The 17,360-nt window shown below is 41.7% G+C and overlaps 1 protein-coding gene across 1 annotated transcript in view; it reads right to left on the reverse strand.

Moving 5' to 3' along the window:
- The window catches only part of BCKDHB (branched chain keto acid dehydrogenase E1 subunit beta), a 133,440-nt gene extending 128,289 nt beyond the window's left edge, over nucleotides 1–5,151 (reverse strand). The window contains exon 1 of the mRNA XM_059842558.1: nucleotides 4,521–5,151. Coding sequence (XP_059698541.1) covers nucleotides 4,521–5,127 — 607 coding nt within the window. The 5' untranslated portion in view covers nucleotides 5,128–5,151. The remainder of the gene's footprint in view (nucleotides 1–4,520) is intronic.
- Between the last annotated feature and the right edge of the window lie 12,209 nt (nucleotides 5,152–17,360).

The following is a 17,360-nucleotide window of genomic DNA, read 5'->3' on the forward strand; positions in this document are numbered from 1 at the left end:
AGGCTTCCATGGAACATTGTTGAGATAAACTCCATCAGGGCTTTCTGAGCTTCCTGCTGCAGTAATTGTACATAAGGGAGACATTTCAGGGCACGACATTCTGTCAAAACAAAAAGTAAATAACAAATTCTGAGTAAACATTTCTATTCTGTGCCTTTTGTAATGATGGGTGTCTGGATTTCTGGCTTATAGAAGTACTTTCTCCATAGAAAAAAAATAAACACTTCCTAAACATACTTTTTGGAAAAAGAAGCTATGTGTAGCTCAATAATTTGAATGAGCATTGGGCAGCATTGTAATCACATTGAAATGTAGCCCATTACATTAAAATCCAGCTTTGAAATGGTATCAGCAAGTAATTTTGACTCAGTACAGATGGAGAAGAAGTTTTGTAGTGGTGTCTACCCACCAAATGATGGTAGTCTGGGCAGGTGAAAATGTTCCAGCTCTAATCCACCCTACCTAGGTAACACCAGGAGATGGAGATGATGATTTGGAGCAGCAAGCAGGCTCACAACCTGAAGATGTAGATTTCCAGTACACCCAGCCCCATCTCCATCCTATTGTTGCCTCTGCTTACTAGACTAAGCCGGGGCATTGTGGTTCATCATACTGTCTAGGTATTTTCATTTACAGTCTAAAAAAAGCAAGAGGAGTGCCTCAGCAAGAGGAGTGTCTGAAGGAGAGGCCTTTGCCCTATGGAGTCATGGTCTTGAGCCTCAATCACATGCTACCTCCCATAACCTGTGACCTGATGGCTCACTGAGGGTGTTTGTGGGTGCCAGAACTCAGTGCTAAGGACACCCTGTGTTCATCCTTTCCCTCTGGAGGGATTGCCTTGTCATGTAGCTCTCAGCAACCTGTTGCCTCCTGTCCTCAGCTCTAAGGGTATCTTTTCTCTCCTAGAGTTGTTGGGGTCTGGGCAGAGGGTAGAACACACTGTTTGGCAACTTTTACTGTGACTGACCCCATACCTCCCTGGAATAGAACCTGAATAGCTCACACCAGATGTGTTTCACACAGGATCATTCATTTCAGTGTGGCAAGTTCAGCATTCTTGCCTAGTGCTCTGTACCAGGGCAAAACCAACCTGGCTGACCTTCCTTCAATCTATAACAGGCTGACTGTTGTCAGCCTTCAGCAACTGTCTTCTTCCTAGACATCACTGCCAGAGAAGAAGAAGCTTCAGCCAAACCTGCAATCAGGCTAGCCAGAAATTAAGTGTTTGCAAAAGTCATCATCTCCCCCAGGATTACCAGCAGCTGCAAGCTGTGAGGATGATTCCAAATGTAAGATTTTTCATGGAAAGGAAATTGTCAGGATTTTGTGGATTCAGGATGAAGTTGAAATAGTTTATATCTCTTCAAATATACTTAATTTCCCCATTTGGTCTTCTTTTCTATGTAACCAAGTACTGGTTTTAATTTACATATTTTGAGACACTTCTTGTTCTGAGATATGTTGTAATAATATTCAGTCAAACACGTTTCCAGCTGAACTGTAAACCTCTTAAGAATAGCCTTTTTTTTTTTTTAACAGAAGCCCTGCCACAGCCTTGATGGAATTTTTGAATATATATGTGTACATAAATATGTATATATATGGCACTGATATAATAACAGCTTTTCACTGTTTTTCACTGTTCCCATCTCTTCACTGTGCAGTCCCAATTGCTCTTCAGACAACTGTCAAAAACACAAAAATGTTTTCACCTCACTCTGTGCTGTTCCTGTGTGGCAGAACAGTCCTACCTGCTTCTTCCTTTGACTTATTGCCTGAGTCCAAGTAGAGAAAGCCTTGCGGCTGGACACTTCACCCACAAATACTGAGACAGCTCCAAAGCCACCCAGCCAAAGCTCCCCTGGGAAGAGTGAGAATGCCAGTATGTTCTGGAGAGTCTGGACTCTGTTGATGCAAGGTGCCGGTTTCCCCTCAGGGGCTGGTGCACAATTTCTTCTTTGCAGGTTCTTGCTGGCCCAGATGTGGTCAATCAGTAACCCAGCCAGAGCCTCCCACACAGAGGTGCTGCACAGATTCTCTTGTTATTTCCAGCTCCAGGGCCCTCAGCATAAGAAGGACATGGACGTGCTGGAATGACTCCAGAGGTGGGCCCTGAAGATGATCGAAGGGCTGGAGCACCTCTCCTATGAACACAGGCTGACAGAGTTTGGATTGTTCAGCCTGGAGAAGAAGAGGCTTTGGAAAGACCTTAGAGCAGCATTCCAGTACCTAAAGGGGCTTTACAAGAAAGCTGGACAGGGACTTTTCACAGGGGCCTGAAATGACAGGAGAAGGGGAAATGGCCTTGAACTGAAAGAAGGTAGGTAGGCTTAGGTCAGACGTGTAGGCAGAAATCCTTTACTGTCAGAGTGGCGAGGTTTTGGAACAGCTTGCCCAGAGGTGTTGTGAATGCCATATCCCCAGAAGTCGGCCAGAAGGCCAGGCTGGATGGGCCTTGGAGGAACCTGGTCTAGTGGAAGGTTTCTCTCCCAATGGCAGGGGGGTTGGATTAGATGATATTTAGGGTCCCTTCCAACCCAAAGCATTCTATGATTCTTGTAGGAGAACCTACACTGCATCGTGCTGCCTGCCACCCTCTTGCCAAAGGGATTTTTCTAATCATAGTAAGCACAATGTCTATGCCACAAGAGATCACTCAGGGTAGAAGCAAAGCTTTGCATAGTTGTCATGCTTCTTATCCAAGTGATGGCTGCTACAGCGGCGTGCCTGCATGTCCTGTGGAACTCCAGCTGATGACCCAGCTCTGGAGTGCTCTGGTCCTGGCCCTTCCCCAATGCTTCAGCCAGTTGTGGTGGTCCCAACAGAAGTAAAACATTAAGGGTAGTAATGAGGTATTCCATAATCCAAAAGAGAGTTAGTTTACCATTGTCACTGCTGGTGACTTCCTGAAAGCCTTTTGGAACTGAGGCCTGCAAAAACAGTAGCATTTTGCCAAACATCAAGCCAAAACGTGAAAAGTTTGAAAATGTGTTGCAAATATGTAGAAAACATTTTCTGAGTTTGGTGGAAAGGGTTGAAAAACTATTAAAAGTAGTAGTTGTGAAACAACAGCTGTACAGATTTGTTAGCAGCAAAGGGTGGTTTGGGCTGTGTATGAGCCCTGAGTACCTGTTTCAGCCCAGACTTAGATGGTGACTCTGTTTCTTACAGAGTCTTTACTGAATCTAAGCTTAACTGTTGTTCTCCAGGCTGCCTTCTGCAGCTCATGGAGAAATATTCCAGGGAATAGGGCCATCCCAGCTAAGAGCTGAGTGCCATTCCTGAAACTGTGGAATGTGTCTGCAGACAGCATTGAGGGCTGCTGGTTCTCTCATACAGCACCCTGGGGAAGCAGCAGGCCTTTAGGAGCTACAAATCCAGAACATAACCCTGCTACTGCTGCTTCTCCTTAAGTGAATATTGCATTTTACCCACAGAGACAATAAAAGTGCCAGCTAGTTAAACTGTATAAGCTGCTGCAGATGAGGCCTTTCTCCTGTTATCATCCCCCTGGATATAAACAGTGGTTTCTTTAAGCCTGATTTTATTGTGAAAAAAGCTTGCACTGAAACGAACTCATCTGGTTTGATGCTGTGGCATAGACACTCAAGGCAATACCAAGCATCTGGATGACATTACACCTCAAGAATCAAAATTTGAATCCCATTGGAAACAAATATAAAGTCACACAGCTTTTGAGCAGCCTATAAACCACCCACCACAAGAAATATAATGGAATAACTGAAGCATTCAAGTATCCTTTTGGTGCAGTCCCAAGTACACACACTGCTGACAGTGCAGCCAGCAGCAGTGATTGCTGTGGAAGGAGCTGGGCATCTGAGCCAGAGCAGGCTGGAGTCAGTAAGTCTTTCCATTTATTCCGCGGACTTAGAGCTCAGCTTTTAGTTACTCATGCACTCCATGGTGCTGACTGAGGCAACCTTCCTTCCTAAGGAGCCTGAACTTGGCATCAGAAGTGAGAGGATGCAATCAGAAGTCTCAGTTTGCTGTCCCAGGCTTTGAAAGTAGAGACACTAAATTATATAAATATACATAAAAGCTGTGTAATCTCAACACAGCATCCTTTTGCCTCACTGATGAAAACTGGGTGGTTATTTTCTCCTGTGTTCTTGTTACTGAAGAAGCCTTTGTTAAAATACTTCTAAAGCTCACATCATGGGCCCATGTACCCTCTCTCCCTTGCTGTGACATGAGGGTGAGGCTGCTGTATTACCTTTGAACTGGAAGTCAGTTTGAAGTTACACAACTCTTTATGACTTAAAATTTGTCAGATTGAGGTTGTTTTGGTTTACAGTGGGTGATGTACTGCACATATCCAAGGAACCAAAATAAACCACACCAGGCAGAAAAACTCTTAAATCATGGAATACAGGTTTTTGAGAACATTTAACTATATTCATAGAAATGAGTAAAACAAAACATTTTCTATACATAAATAAAAAAATGTCAAATCTCTTTCTAGGCACATAATCATTTGTGTAATTTCTGGGAGGACTTACCAGAATTAAAAAGAATAATTCCTTTAAGATAGGCATATTCTTTTGCACTTATGTCCAGGTCCCAGAATTTCCACAATAAATTCTTCATCTTCTGAACTTCTGTGAAAGATGCTCCTGCTGATGAGCTGCCCAGTTCATTCATAGCTGTTGAAGACTGGTTGAGGAGGATTTTTTTCAATAAACTGGTGGCTGGAATCTCTCTCAGGTCAAAATCCACTCCTTCTTGTGCCATGCCCAGGACAAAAAGAGGGGCCCAGTTCTGTTGTATGAGGACAAGCTGATCCTCCCAAGGCATGTGATAAAAAGAAGGTAAGTTTCTAATAAAAGTTGAAGTCTTCAACAGCACTTCAGAAGCTCTTCTGCATGTGGCTTCTGGTGTTCTCAGGACAGCTCTTCTCCTGTCCAAACAAGGGCAGCCTTTACTTCTTGCAGAGCGGTGGGGACTGCAATGCTGCTGGTGCCACTTGGTCTCACTTCCATGCTCTTTGCTAAGGATCTGGTACAGGATGCTTTTAGAATGGTGTGTCTCACACTGACATTTCCCAAATTTCTCAGCTGGGATCTTGGCAGCCATGGAGGCAGAGTTCCCTGTGGCAGGAAATAGCATGTCTGGGGCTGTGCGTCAGCAGCAGGGCAGGGCCTCCTGCCGCACAGGGAGGCATTGTGCACTTATATAGACCTGGGCAGGTGTTGGAAAGTAATATGACCCTGATCCACAAGGTTACCTTGAACTTTACTTGCACCAGTGTGTTTTGAATGGGGTGTGGCTGCAGGCTGCTGGAGTCCCGGGGCTGGTGTAGCCCCAGGGGAGTGGATGGCACGGGCCAGTCCCAGGGACAGTCCTGGAGATGGAAATCCTGTGTTTCAGAATTACCTCATGTTTCTGTGAGATTTGAGAGAAACTTCAGAGAACGTCAGCTGTTGGAGTTCATGACAGTGCATTTCACAAATGATAATTTCAAACACAGAATGTGAAGGCTAAAGTCATAGAATTTATTAGATTGGGAAAGACCTTTCTGATCATCAAGTCCAGCCATTAACCCAACACTGCCAAGTCCACCACTAATCCATGTCCTCATTTGAGCTACATTTACAGGCTTTTAAATGCCTCCAGGAATGGTGACTCTACCACTTCCCCGAGCAGCCTGGGCACCTGGGCATTGAAGTAGAACAAGGCAACACAAAACATCCAGTACAGCTTCCTCCTTCAGAATATTTCTTCCAGACAGGCTGTGTAGCTAAATTTTCCTCACAGAAACTGATGAAGAAAAAATGGCAATTCATACTAGTGTACATGGGAACTTTTGTAGCGGCTCAAGAGCAGAATGATTGAATTGTCAGGACTCTTCGGTCAACATCAGGGAACTCTAGGTAGCAGGAATGAAAGGAACTCAGCCTTAATAAGAAGACATTGATACTTCAAGTTTTTGTTACTTCACACTCTACTCTCTTGCTTGCTCTCATGCAGGGGAAAAGGTACTAAGTTTTTTTCACCAAGCATGATGTTTCTGCATGCCTACCATTTGGGATCTTAGCATGTCTCAGCAAGAACTGGGTATTAAAAACAACAGCTTGAAGGTCTTTATCTGTCAGATCTCTAAGCCTTTGGTGTGTAAAGGCCTCCCCCCCACCATCAGATGTGTAACTGCAAATTTGTGTTTTGCTACACCAGGTTTGGGTTTTTTCCATGGTGGGCTATTTTAAGAAGTACATTCTTTACCTCTTCTTGATATTTATGTTGCAAAATTTTCCCCTTCTGAGGAGACGAAAAGTGGAGGAAGAGATGACTGCTCCAAAGTTGAGAAATTTAGGAGTGTAGTGCTGCTGAGGTGCAGTGACTACTAACTGCTGTGGAGGTTCAAGGCACACACAGCACTGAATACCTGGTGGTATTTGCTGGTCCACCTCTCCATTCATTCAACAGCTCCCTGTTTCTGTCCATTGCTGGAGTATCAAAGAGCTTTGTAAGTTGTGGCACAGCAATAGAAAAATCCCCAGGAAGTCCCCAGAAAGGCTCCTCCCTCTTCTTCATGATGTAAAATTCAAGCTGGGCTGAGGCTGAACGGAATGAACTCCAGTTGCAGGGCCGTTGCCATCTGAGGTTCAGCATGACTTACATTGATTGGCTAATGGCTTTACTAGAAAGACAGACTGGGCTTGCAAAAATCACTCTTGCAAAGTGTTTGCTTGTGAAAAGAAGTTCTGTCTCCTAACTGCAGGTGAGAGTGGTGGTGTTTCAGTAATCTAGGCAGCAGAGTTCTGAGCATCCCAGCTCCTGTGCTCCAAGAGCAACATCTCATGGTTAACCATTTCACTCTCAGTTCATGTCATTATTTCACAGCTCCTATTAACTGTGCTTATGAAAACTCTCCTTCAGGTTAAATTGGTTCTTTTCCTACTTTTTTCCTTCTGAGGTCTCCATCCTTCTGAGTCATATGCAGTCCTGATGTCAGCAACATATGGTATTGGGCACTATTTCTATTTGTCATCATTTATTTCCTTTGGTTGTGTATAGATCTCAGAGGCAGAAGCAAATTATATTTCTTTCTATCAGAAATTCAGTATTTATATATATATAAAGATATATAATTATATAATAACTTTATGACTATTTACCAAAAATAAGAGTAAAGGTCACTGCACCAGTATGACTGCCGAGGAGGCATTATGCATTATCAGCTTTCCTGAGAAAATGATGACTTGGAATTATGCGTCAACACTGAATTGCAGGTGAAACTGATCCTGGTCATCCTGATTCAAAATTGACTCCCTGTGTGACCCAATTTTCTCAAAGGTAGAAGACCAGCAGTGAAATTTAGATCTGTACTCAATAAATTAGGCAACAGGTAATTTTTCTTTCTAAATCTTACCTATAGAATGGTTATAGCCACATGCACCTAGATATAAAGCGTCTGTCTCGATGCTGCAGTAGCAATACTTTGTACTTTCAAATGTTAAGGAAGCACATAATGCAAAACCCAATTTTGTGATATGATGAATCTCCATGGATTTCTATCTATTTTAGCTGTCTCTAGCATGTTGGCCTGAGAATAACACACAATCACATCAGTGTTATTTTTTCTGTTTTGCGTTTATATACTTTTCCAACCCAGGAGACAGCCATGCCCACAAATACTCACTGCCACCATGTTCTCTCTGAAACCATCAGAATTGCTTCTCCAGCACAAGTGTTGCCATTTGGACAACAATACAATGTGTCCTAAGTTCACACACAAAATAAAAGGACTGAGAGAGAGTTGGTTTAGATTAGATATACAAAGGAATTCTTTACACTGAGGCACTTGTGAGGCACTGGCACAGGCTGCTCAGAGAAGCTGTGGATGCTCCATCACTGGGAGTGTTCAAGGACAGGTTAGAAAGGCTTTGAGCAACCTTGTCAGTGGAAGGTGTCCCCTGCACATGGCAGAGGAGTTGGAGCTAGATATCTTTAAGGTCCCTTCCAACCCAAGCAATTCTATGACTCTATGATTGCTGCAGACAGCTCTTTTTTATTCTCACCATTGCTGGGAATTAAAATAATAAATATCTTATTGGGTCCAAGCATATAAGACATGTACTGTTTTTGGCTCATAGTCCGTAGCATTAAATCAATAGAATACTTGGAAGTCTGAAGAGATTTGTCAGACAGTAGAGGAGCTTATATGGCAAACTTATCCTTACCTTGGCAGTAACCAAACATGAATGATTCAGGAAGAGTGTATGGTATATACCACTCTTCTCATGATTATTTTTCTTGCCTTCAATAATATGCATCTTAGGGAAATCCTGAAGAGAAGGGTTTTATGTATTTAACAACTTTCAAAATATTTCTAACCTATGTTCTGATGCAGTCTGCTCCTAAAGCCACAAGGACACCCACATCAGCCTATGCCAAGGAGTTCTCTGTGCATGATTGTAAGCAAGACAAAACTTGATCAAACATTACATTTAGGGGATCTGAAGCCTTCCTGCTCTTTTGCCGTGGAGAAAAAAAGGAAATCAATCAATCAATCAATCAATCAATCAATCAATCCCTATTCATCCTATCTATTGCTTGGCCTACTTTATAAATCTCATTAATACTCCCTTTGTCCAAACTAAAGAGATGTAGCTTCTTTCTTTAGAGTGATGCAAGGCCTTTGTTCATCTTCTTAACCTTATTTGAATCTTTCCTAGCCCTACAGCTTTTCTAATATATTCTTTAGAGGGATGTGTACGAAGTATCAGGATAGGACACAGTGTCCAGGACCTAGGAAATCATGGATTTATACAGAGACAGGATGAAGTTCTCTGTTTTGCCTTTCTCAGAAGTCACTTCTGAACAATGAGCTGTTGTTGCCGTGGAACGGTCACAACCCCCAGGTTTTATTCCTGAATGATGGTCATCAGTTCAGAGGCTCTCAACTTCCTCAGGAGTAGAGTCAGGAGTGGTTTATGTGCATCTTTTGCCATATATGCATATACACATATACTTAACCATCATTTGACATGTAGTTGATGATTTTCATAAAGCCTTTCTGCAATTCTTCTGACAGTCCTGTCTTCCTCCAAATAATTTTGTACCATCAGCAGACGTTGATATTCTCAAACTCTGAAGGCACTGCTCTTCAGAATAGTTCACTCAATGCTGTGAGATGTTTAAAAGACTATAATAATTTAACTATGGGGCAGAAAGTCTGACACTGTCCTTATAGTAGAGTGTCCATATATACAAGCACATAAATGTTGGACTGTGCATAGGTACACCATGTATACAGTAACTGTGTTATTACCAAGCATTGATGTGAGCTCTCCTACTTTCCTAAAAGGTGAAATTGGAGGCAGATGCATTTCTGGAGGAGAAGAATCTTCTGCTGTTATTTCATATGGGCTTTAAGAAGGAAATGCCTTCCTAGGAAACCGACAGCAGCCTTTCTGGCGTCACACCAGGCTGATATATGCACATATTCCTTGATTCAGTGGCCTCTTATTGCTCTGGTCTCACTTGCAAACATTTAATTGGCCTATAAACATACATATGACTTCAGAACAGGAATCTCTAGGATTTTTTTACAATGTGTTTTCTGGGAGAGGTTGGGTGAATTCTGTGTCACTGACACTTTTGAGGACAGCTGACGTCTCTAACAGCCTTAAGAAAAGGAAACAGTAATAAAACCATTATCTTTCTATAAGAGTTCCATTTCCTCCATCTTTCTTGAGCTATAAAAGCATTCATTTCTCAGCTAGAGACACTAAAAGCTACCATTCAGACTGCCAGCTTTGGCTAGGCAGATACTGGGAAATACCAGGTCCATGTCGAATCCTGCTCAGCTTTTAAACAAGTTCTGAAACAGTGTCTTTAGCTTATGAGAATGCCATGGTAAAGTAGGATTTGACCCTAATATCGGAAGCAAGTCTACAAATAACAAATATAACAAATCCAGTTATTTTAAACATGCTTAGCCTACCTTGAAGCTCAAGTGTTTGAGGGTAATCATGTGCTTAAAATGCTTATTTGGTTATGTCTGATAAAATCAGCATCTTTTTGATGATAGCCATTTGAATAAATTAGCAAACTAATAGAGAGGCAGCTGCCCTGCCATGAAATGTTTTTTAACACTGAAACTAGGCCTGTTTTAAATTTGCCTCTGGTGACTGAGCTAGATAGAAGGCAAGTGTCTCTGAACTTCTGCCTCAAATCTTGATGCAAAACAGGACTTCTGAGAAGCCCCCTCCCTAAAAACATATCCAAGGCATCATATCTAACCCATGTACTCTTCTTCTTTGTTTCAAGAAACCTTGGAGTAGCATTTAAAGTGAATTTTTGGCAGGCGCTGCTCAGTAGCTGAAGTAGGGGCAGAGTTTATCTTCATTTTAAACCAAGGACATATTGGTAGAGATATTATGCTGCCTGACTATATCTCAGCTGTGGCAAATGTGAATGCAAACATGTGCCATCTGGAGCTATAACAAATATGAGACCAAAATGTTAGCACAGAAAGTAAATAACAGCTCAGCAGTTCTCCTCAGGCAGAAGATGGGATGACACAGGAACATATTTCTTAACTCTTCAGCTTCTTATAAATCTAAAGAAGCAATAGATTTCTTTGCATACATATGCATAAATAAACCCAAAAGGGCTCTTCATGTTGTTTAAGAAAGCAAAGAAACAAATAAACAAAACAACAAACAAACAAGCAAAACAAACAAACCCAGCTGGATCAGAAAACTCTTTCCACGATTTTTTCATAGCTCTAACCTGCCTCACAGTAACATGGGGTCAGATCCTTCTTCACCACTTTGCCCACCACATCAGGTGTGCTGCTTCTGGCACAGGTGACAGGTAAGGGATTGGTATAAGTCATGTTTGGAAATGAACATGAATCTGGAAACATGAACAGCTTTTAAGCTGCCCAACACTAATTGTTTGCTTTCTTTATACAAAAATTTTTACAAGGGTAAATTGTCGATTTTTTTATAAGGGCACACCTTGGGATGTAGAGATGCTAAAATAAACCAGAAGTGACCTTGTACAAGTTTGTGCCATTTTTCTCCAGCTCCCCCACTGAGGAGATGGTGTTTGTACAGTCACCCCTATCAGCACTGGGACAGGCACCATCTGTCATTTTAAATGCAGATAAATGTACCACTTATTATTGCTCAGAAAGTGAAAAATGCTGCAAAGCACAGTTAGAAACTGTTCCTGGCTAGCAATGCCATCTCCAGAGTGGCACTGAAAAGGTGCTCCTCCTTCAGCCCCCTCCCCTGCTGAAAAGAGTGGTTCAGATGATAAACTTTTTAATGTAGTATGGAGCCCACTATCATATCAAAGTTTAGTCTGTCTTGTGTCATTGAAGATAAATGCCTAATTTAGTGATTAGCACTCTGTAAATACCACAGATTGGCAAGTGGAGATTAGATGGCAGATTAGATATGTGGTGTATATCTCCACACTTGGCTTTATGGATTTTACGTGTGATCAGATTAGCAAGGCCCAAGAAACTGAATGCCAAACTCTTTCATTTTATTTTGAAATATACAGGGGACAAAAAGATCAGAAGATGCCTTCTGTGAGAAACATAAGACTGATGTTTTGAATTTGCCCTGTGACAAAATTAGCAAGCCCAAACTTCCCTTGTTTTTTGCCATAGGATAACTTCTCTACTAATAATTCTTGATTTAAATATCTGTCTATTCAGATTGGGGAAAAGAAATAAAGCAGTTCTATCTCAAAATCTGGATTTTCTAAGAGCTCAGAGTACTTAAAACCAGAAAATTCTCCAGCATTATATACAATGGACTCAATCTGTTAAACCCTTACCTGACTGGCAGCACTGAAGGGCACAAGTCTGCTTGCCTTTAGTCAATTATTTCTTTAGAAACAGGTTGGTCTGACAAAACTGGGGAGAAATAAAAGATGTTGAGTTGTACTGTAAATTGTAAATTTTTTTTCCTACCACCATGTTAGAGGCTCAGTTGTCAAGATACCTTAGGGAAAGAGCTTTCTGAGAACTATGGAGTCTGGCAGGGGTGAAGAAGTAAGACTGAAAACCTTTCCAGAGACCATGTATGGTTTTGAGCAAACAGGCATGTGAAACTAAGGCTAAGGAAAGGGATTTCAAATGCTCAAACCCAGAGAAGGATAGCCACAGTATCTCTGTAGAAAGAACTAGGATGCTGAGAGAGTAGAAGATTCTGAAACCTGAAAATGTTAAATAGTAAAGGTTAAAAATAGAAGGGAGAGAAAGAAGGGAAAGATCAATCTGAGCACATTTAATAAAAACATTTGTGACAGGATAAATGCAAATAGCTGTATGAAGATGTGAGTTGCTGAGTCAAAGGTGGCCACAAGACACAGGCACTTTCATGCTGTTTAGTGGCAGTTTGAAAGACACTCAGACCTTCTTCTGGACCTGTTTCTGTATACAGTTAATGACTTAGTACTGAAACTTCAGTGTTTCAAGATCAACTGCTGCTTACTCTGGCATTTATGTTACTTCTGTCACTCTGAAAAACAGCTCTGAGATTTTTAGAACCATGCACATTTGCAAAAATCATATTTTTGAAAGAGAAGTCTGGCTCCATTTGTCTCATAAAAGTCTGCACTCTACCACTTTTTTAAAAAACACTATTATTCTAAGGTCAGTGGAAACTCCATTAAAAGCTTTCAGGAAATCATCAGATCATTAGAGCAATGGAAACTGAAATGTATGCAATGTACTGATTTCAAACACATTCTAAAACTGGGCAAGAAATCAAGTGTGCAACATTCTCCTTTGGGAACCACACACTTCCAGTGTGATTTTATCATGCTACATGCCAGTGACTGCTCCTAGCTCACAGTGGCTACTGTGAGGTAGGAGCAGTTTTTACCTCTGAAGGTATTTTTCCTTCAGAGGTGCATCCATTGTCACCTCTCAAACCAGCCTTTGAAACTAAGCAGGCATATCTTTTTCTCCCTTAGCTACCTGGGGAAATATATGTAGGAGGAGTTTTGTCCTCAGGAGTGTGTCTGATACCTAAATCTCCCACCTTGAAGGTGGGACCTTAGAGTCTCTCCATTGTGCATTGGAATTGTCCTCAGAAAGGCAGAGTTTGAAAACCGCAAATCAGATCAGTTTAACTGCAAGGCTTGTGTGAACACATTAAAAGAAACAAAAGACCAAGAGAAGCATGTGTCTGCAGTGTGCTCAACAGTGCTTTCACCCTCCCCAGTTCCTGTGACAGGATGGTGAGAGCTCTGTGATAATCCTGTGAGAGGTCACATCCAAACTCAGATGGACTGAAGCATTTATACCCCCAGGACCTGTTTCCCTTTATAGCTCAGATCCAACAGTGCAGGTCCTTTTGAGCCAAACCTCTCCCCTTTTTCCTCTCTCCTCCTGCCTCATATGCTTCTGGTTCATTAGGTCAAGCAGGAAAGGCCCTAGAATTTCCTTCCACTAAGTCAGTACTTGATGCCATCTGTTGTAGAGATGAAATTCCCTTTTGGACAGGGCAGAAGGATTTCTCCATGCCCAGTTTACAGCTATTCCCATCGTGGGCCAGGATTTACCAAGTTCTCAGCTCAGCGTGAAGTAGAACTGATCTGGGAAGTGCCCAAATCCCATTATATAAATGTTTCATGCTAGAACTCCTACTCTGAACCCACACCAAGTACCCTGCCCATCATGTGTTGTACGATTTCCTAAGTGTGAACAAATGACACAGCTCATTATTGATCTCATTTGAGACTGGAGCTGGCGCAACCACACATGTTGTGGTGACAGGACTTTGGAGGGCTCCTCAGTCCAGTTCCCAGCCCAGTGTTTGGAGAGGCTTCTGGGACAAGCTGTACTAAGCTGGCCCAACAGGTCCCATCCTGTGGCAGGAGGCCACCTCTTCAGAGCTCTGTGCTCCTGCCCAGTCCCCCACGCTTCTGCACGCAGAGTTTGGAAAGGGCAACACTCACCTTTGCTCTGCTGTCATGCTAACATCACTTTCCTAATAAACTATAGACTGTGACCAAGAATAGATTTGTTTTTCAGAACAAATGTTGGAATGGAACACCCCGGAGAAAACAAACCTGTGAAAATTTTAATTTCACACATGTTTTCTCTTGAGTAACTATCCACATGGGATGTCTGGTTTATTGTGACTACAGTAAAATGACTACAAGTGTCACCTTTAAATCCCAAAAACCTGGGGCAAAAATGAAGTCAAAACACATAAAGGGAAAATTAATTCTGTTTTTATTTGTAATGTCAAAACAAGACATCACTTGAAAAACTAAGTTAAAACAAATAATATAGAATGTATTTAAAAACAGCACGTTGAACAGCTAAAAAGATTTCATTTTGGAAGAACTACTCCCAGCCCCAATTCATGTGTCCACAGCAAGCAACATGGTTTGGAAAAAAAGCAAGCAGGGTTGTTTTATCAGCTGGCCTTCCTCACCTTCTGTTTGACTTTGTGTTTCAGTGTGACCAGAGTATTAGCAGATTGTTAATACAGCCTCAGAAAACACACATCTTGACCCAAAATGTCATTTCAGGCAGCAAGAGAACAGAAAAAAAATCAGTAGATGATAGAAAGTCCCATTAAATAATTATAGCAGGAGAGGAAGAGGTCTCTGGAATACCAAACCATCTGAAAAATGAACAATTGGATAAGGATAAGGGCAAGAACAAGTGTAAGGTCTTGGTGCATCTTGTTACATATTAAATCATGACACAGAAATCTCAACAGATGAAGGCATTTAGAAGAAGTGAACAACTAAGGAAGAAAACTGGCAAGCAAATAAAATTATTGGGAAAAAATTATTACTACTGGTTATTTGTTTTCACTGTTATTGTTTATTAAGAAATTAGCACTTCACTGCCTGAGCCAAGAGCTTTCTATGGAAGTGTTAATCTCAAATAAGATAAAATAGAGGAAGGTGGGAAGATTTTTTTCCCCCTTTAATTTTCTTTTCCAACAACAAAATAATTTCCTTGCTTCAAATAAGCATTGCTATCACTGATGTCCACATAAAACCTCACAAGTGATTGGGTTGGGATGTGCCTTAGCTGCACACAGCTGATACTGTGGTCCAAAACTGCTAAAAGAAACAATTATATATGAAGATACTTCAAAGTGGGCATTAATTTACTTAATAAACAAATGTTTTCTTCTAACCCTTTTTTTCCTGCCTTCTGTTTTGTTTGCTTGTTTGTCACTGGATGTTTGAGCAGGTAAAACAACTGGACCTTAACCTTCTTTGGATTTATCACAAAACAAATCAAGACAAGAAGTAAACACGCTCCAGCAAATTATAGGTGCATCCTTGCTTATTGCTCTCAAAGCCCAGAAGATTCCTAAATGTGAAAGTGAAGAAGGAAGGCAGATTAACCCTGATGCACAAATATCATTATTTCTAAGGCAGTTGCTGGGATATGCCCTCATGTATCTGTGTCATGTAGCAGGTGCTATTTATGAAAGTAGACATAACAAGAGCAGTGCTGATAGGAAAATACTTCCCTGTTTGTAGAGTGTCGTGAAGCTTTGCTCTGCCAGCCTATTTCCAACAGCATATTTCCTATTTTCTCATTCCATTGTTGGACAAATCCAGGTAGACTTTTGAGTCCTTAAATGCACAGCTAGATTAGCTACAAACAGGATGATGACCACACACCTGGTAATTCTCTGCAAGAACCCAGTGACTTTTGATCTGACAATCACCTTCATGAGTATGTTATTTATTTTCACTCTAACCATCTTAAAGGTAAACCAAACTACCCAGATGTAATTGCAAAATCCAAGGACAGAGAATCATATTCAGGTTGACTTCACAGATAGAAAACAACTGATAAGCCACCAATATAACAGCTGACTGCAGTTAACCTTTAGTTGGGATCAAGCAGCAGCATGTTCTTGTTAATATGCTGCTTTAAAAGCAAAACATAACACAGTCCTGTCTTGTTTATGGAAAAAGTAAAATTAATGGAAAACGTTAATCTCTGGTCTAACATGACCATATTTACCCTGTGATGCCACAGTGCAGTGAGTATAATTCAACACTGACTCTCCAGTTGGACTGCTTTGGCTTTGCCTTTACTTTACACTGTGAAACCAGTGCTTTTGGGTTCACTTAGCAGACATAAAAGTTGTTTTTTTTTAAAAAAAGTCATTTACACATACACATATTTAAACACAAACATGCACTTCTCTCCTATGTTACATAACTCTAACACTAATTTCCCCATTTATCTTCACAGGAGATATAGGGTAGGAAGAAGAAAAAGTAAACTGTGTAACCTTACTTAAATTTATTAACAGAGTCCTTTGCACTTTCATCCCTGTGTTCCACTGCATGCAGATATTCCAGGCAGTTTGAATCATTAGTATAGAATTAGAACTAGAAACACAGAACGGGTTTGCAATGGCCTCTCTTTGGACCCAGAGATGAAATGTTTCTCACTGCAGCAGAGACCAGGGGGACCACCTGTGGTAAAGCAAGAACTTGAATGAAAAACATGCACTGGAGAAGATGATGTGTTGTGCTGGTTTTGGCTGGGGTGGAGTTAGTTTTTCCAAGTGGCTTGTAGGGGGCTGTGTTTTGGACTTGTGCTGAGCACAGGGCTGATGATTTAGAGATGTTTCTGTTATTGCTGAGCAGGGCTTGCACAGAGCCAAGCCCTTTTTACTCTTTGTACTGCCATGCTGGGGAGGAGACTGGGGGCACCCAGCAGCTTTGGAAGAGCTGGGACAGGTGGCCCCAATGGATCATAGGGATACTCAGGACCATATGAGTTCATGCCCAGTGTATAAGATGGCATGACCTTTGTAGTGATGGTGTTTGTCCTCCCAAGTCACCACCAGGTGTGATGGGGTCCTGCTTTCCTGGAGACTGCTGAAGACCTGCCTGCCCATGGAAGCATTGAATTCATTCCTTGCTTTGCTTTGATTGTGTGAGTAGCTTTTACTTTCCCTGTCAAACTGTCTTTATCTCAACCCACGAGTTTTCTACCTTTTACCCTTCCAGTTCTCTCCCTTATCCTGCAGGTGGGGGAGTGACCAAGTGGCTGTGTGGGGCTTGGCCTCTGGCTGGGGTTGAACCATGGCAGGTATAAAGGTACTAGAAGCTGCCAAGATAATGGATTTATATGAAAGAAAACCAGGAGCCAGAGGGATTTGCATGCAGATACTCCTTGTGGCATGGATGGAGCAATTGGGCAGGAAGAGAGTGGAACTGAAGACTTAGAAATAGAACTCAAAGGGAGCACCTCAAAGGGAGAGTGGAGATCATAGGCAACTGGAGAAGAGCCCAGGGCCTCCAAAGGTAGTAGAAGTACACCACAAAAGTATAGTCTAACCTAATTCTCAGTGCCCTTTTGAACTGTG

The sequence above is a fragment of the Haemorhous mexicanus genome, chromosome 3, assembly GCF_027477595.1.
Source record: "Haemorhous mexicanus isolate bHaeMex1 chromosome 3, bHaeMex1.pri, whole genome shotgun sequence".
Classification (NCBI taxonomy): Eukaryota; Metazoa; Chordata; class Aves; order Passeriformes; family Fringillidae; genus Haemorhous; species Haemorhous mexicanus.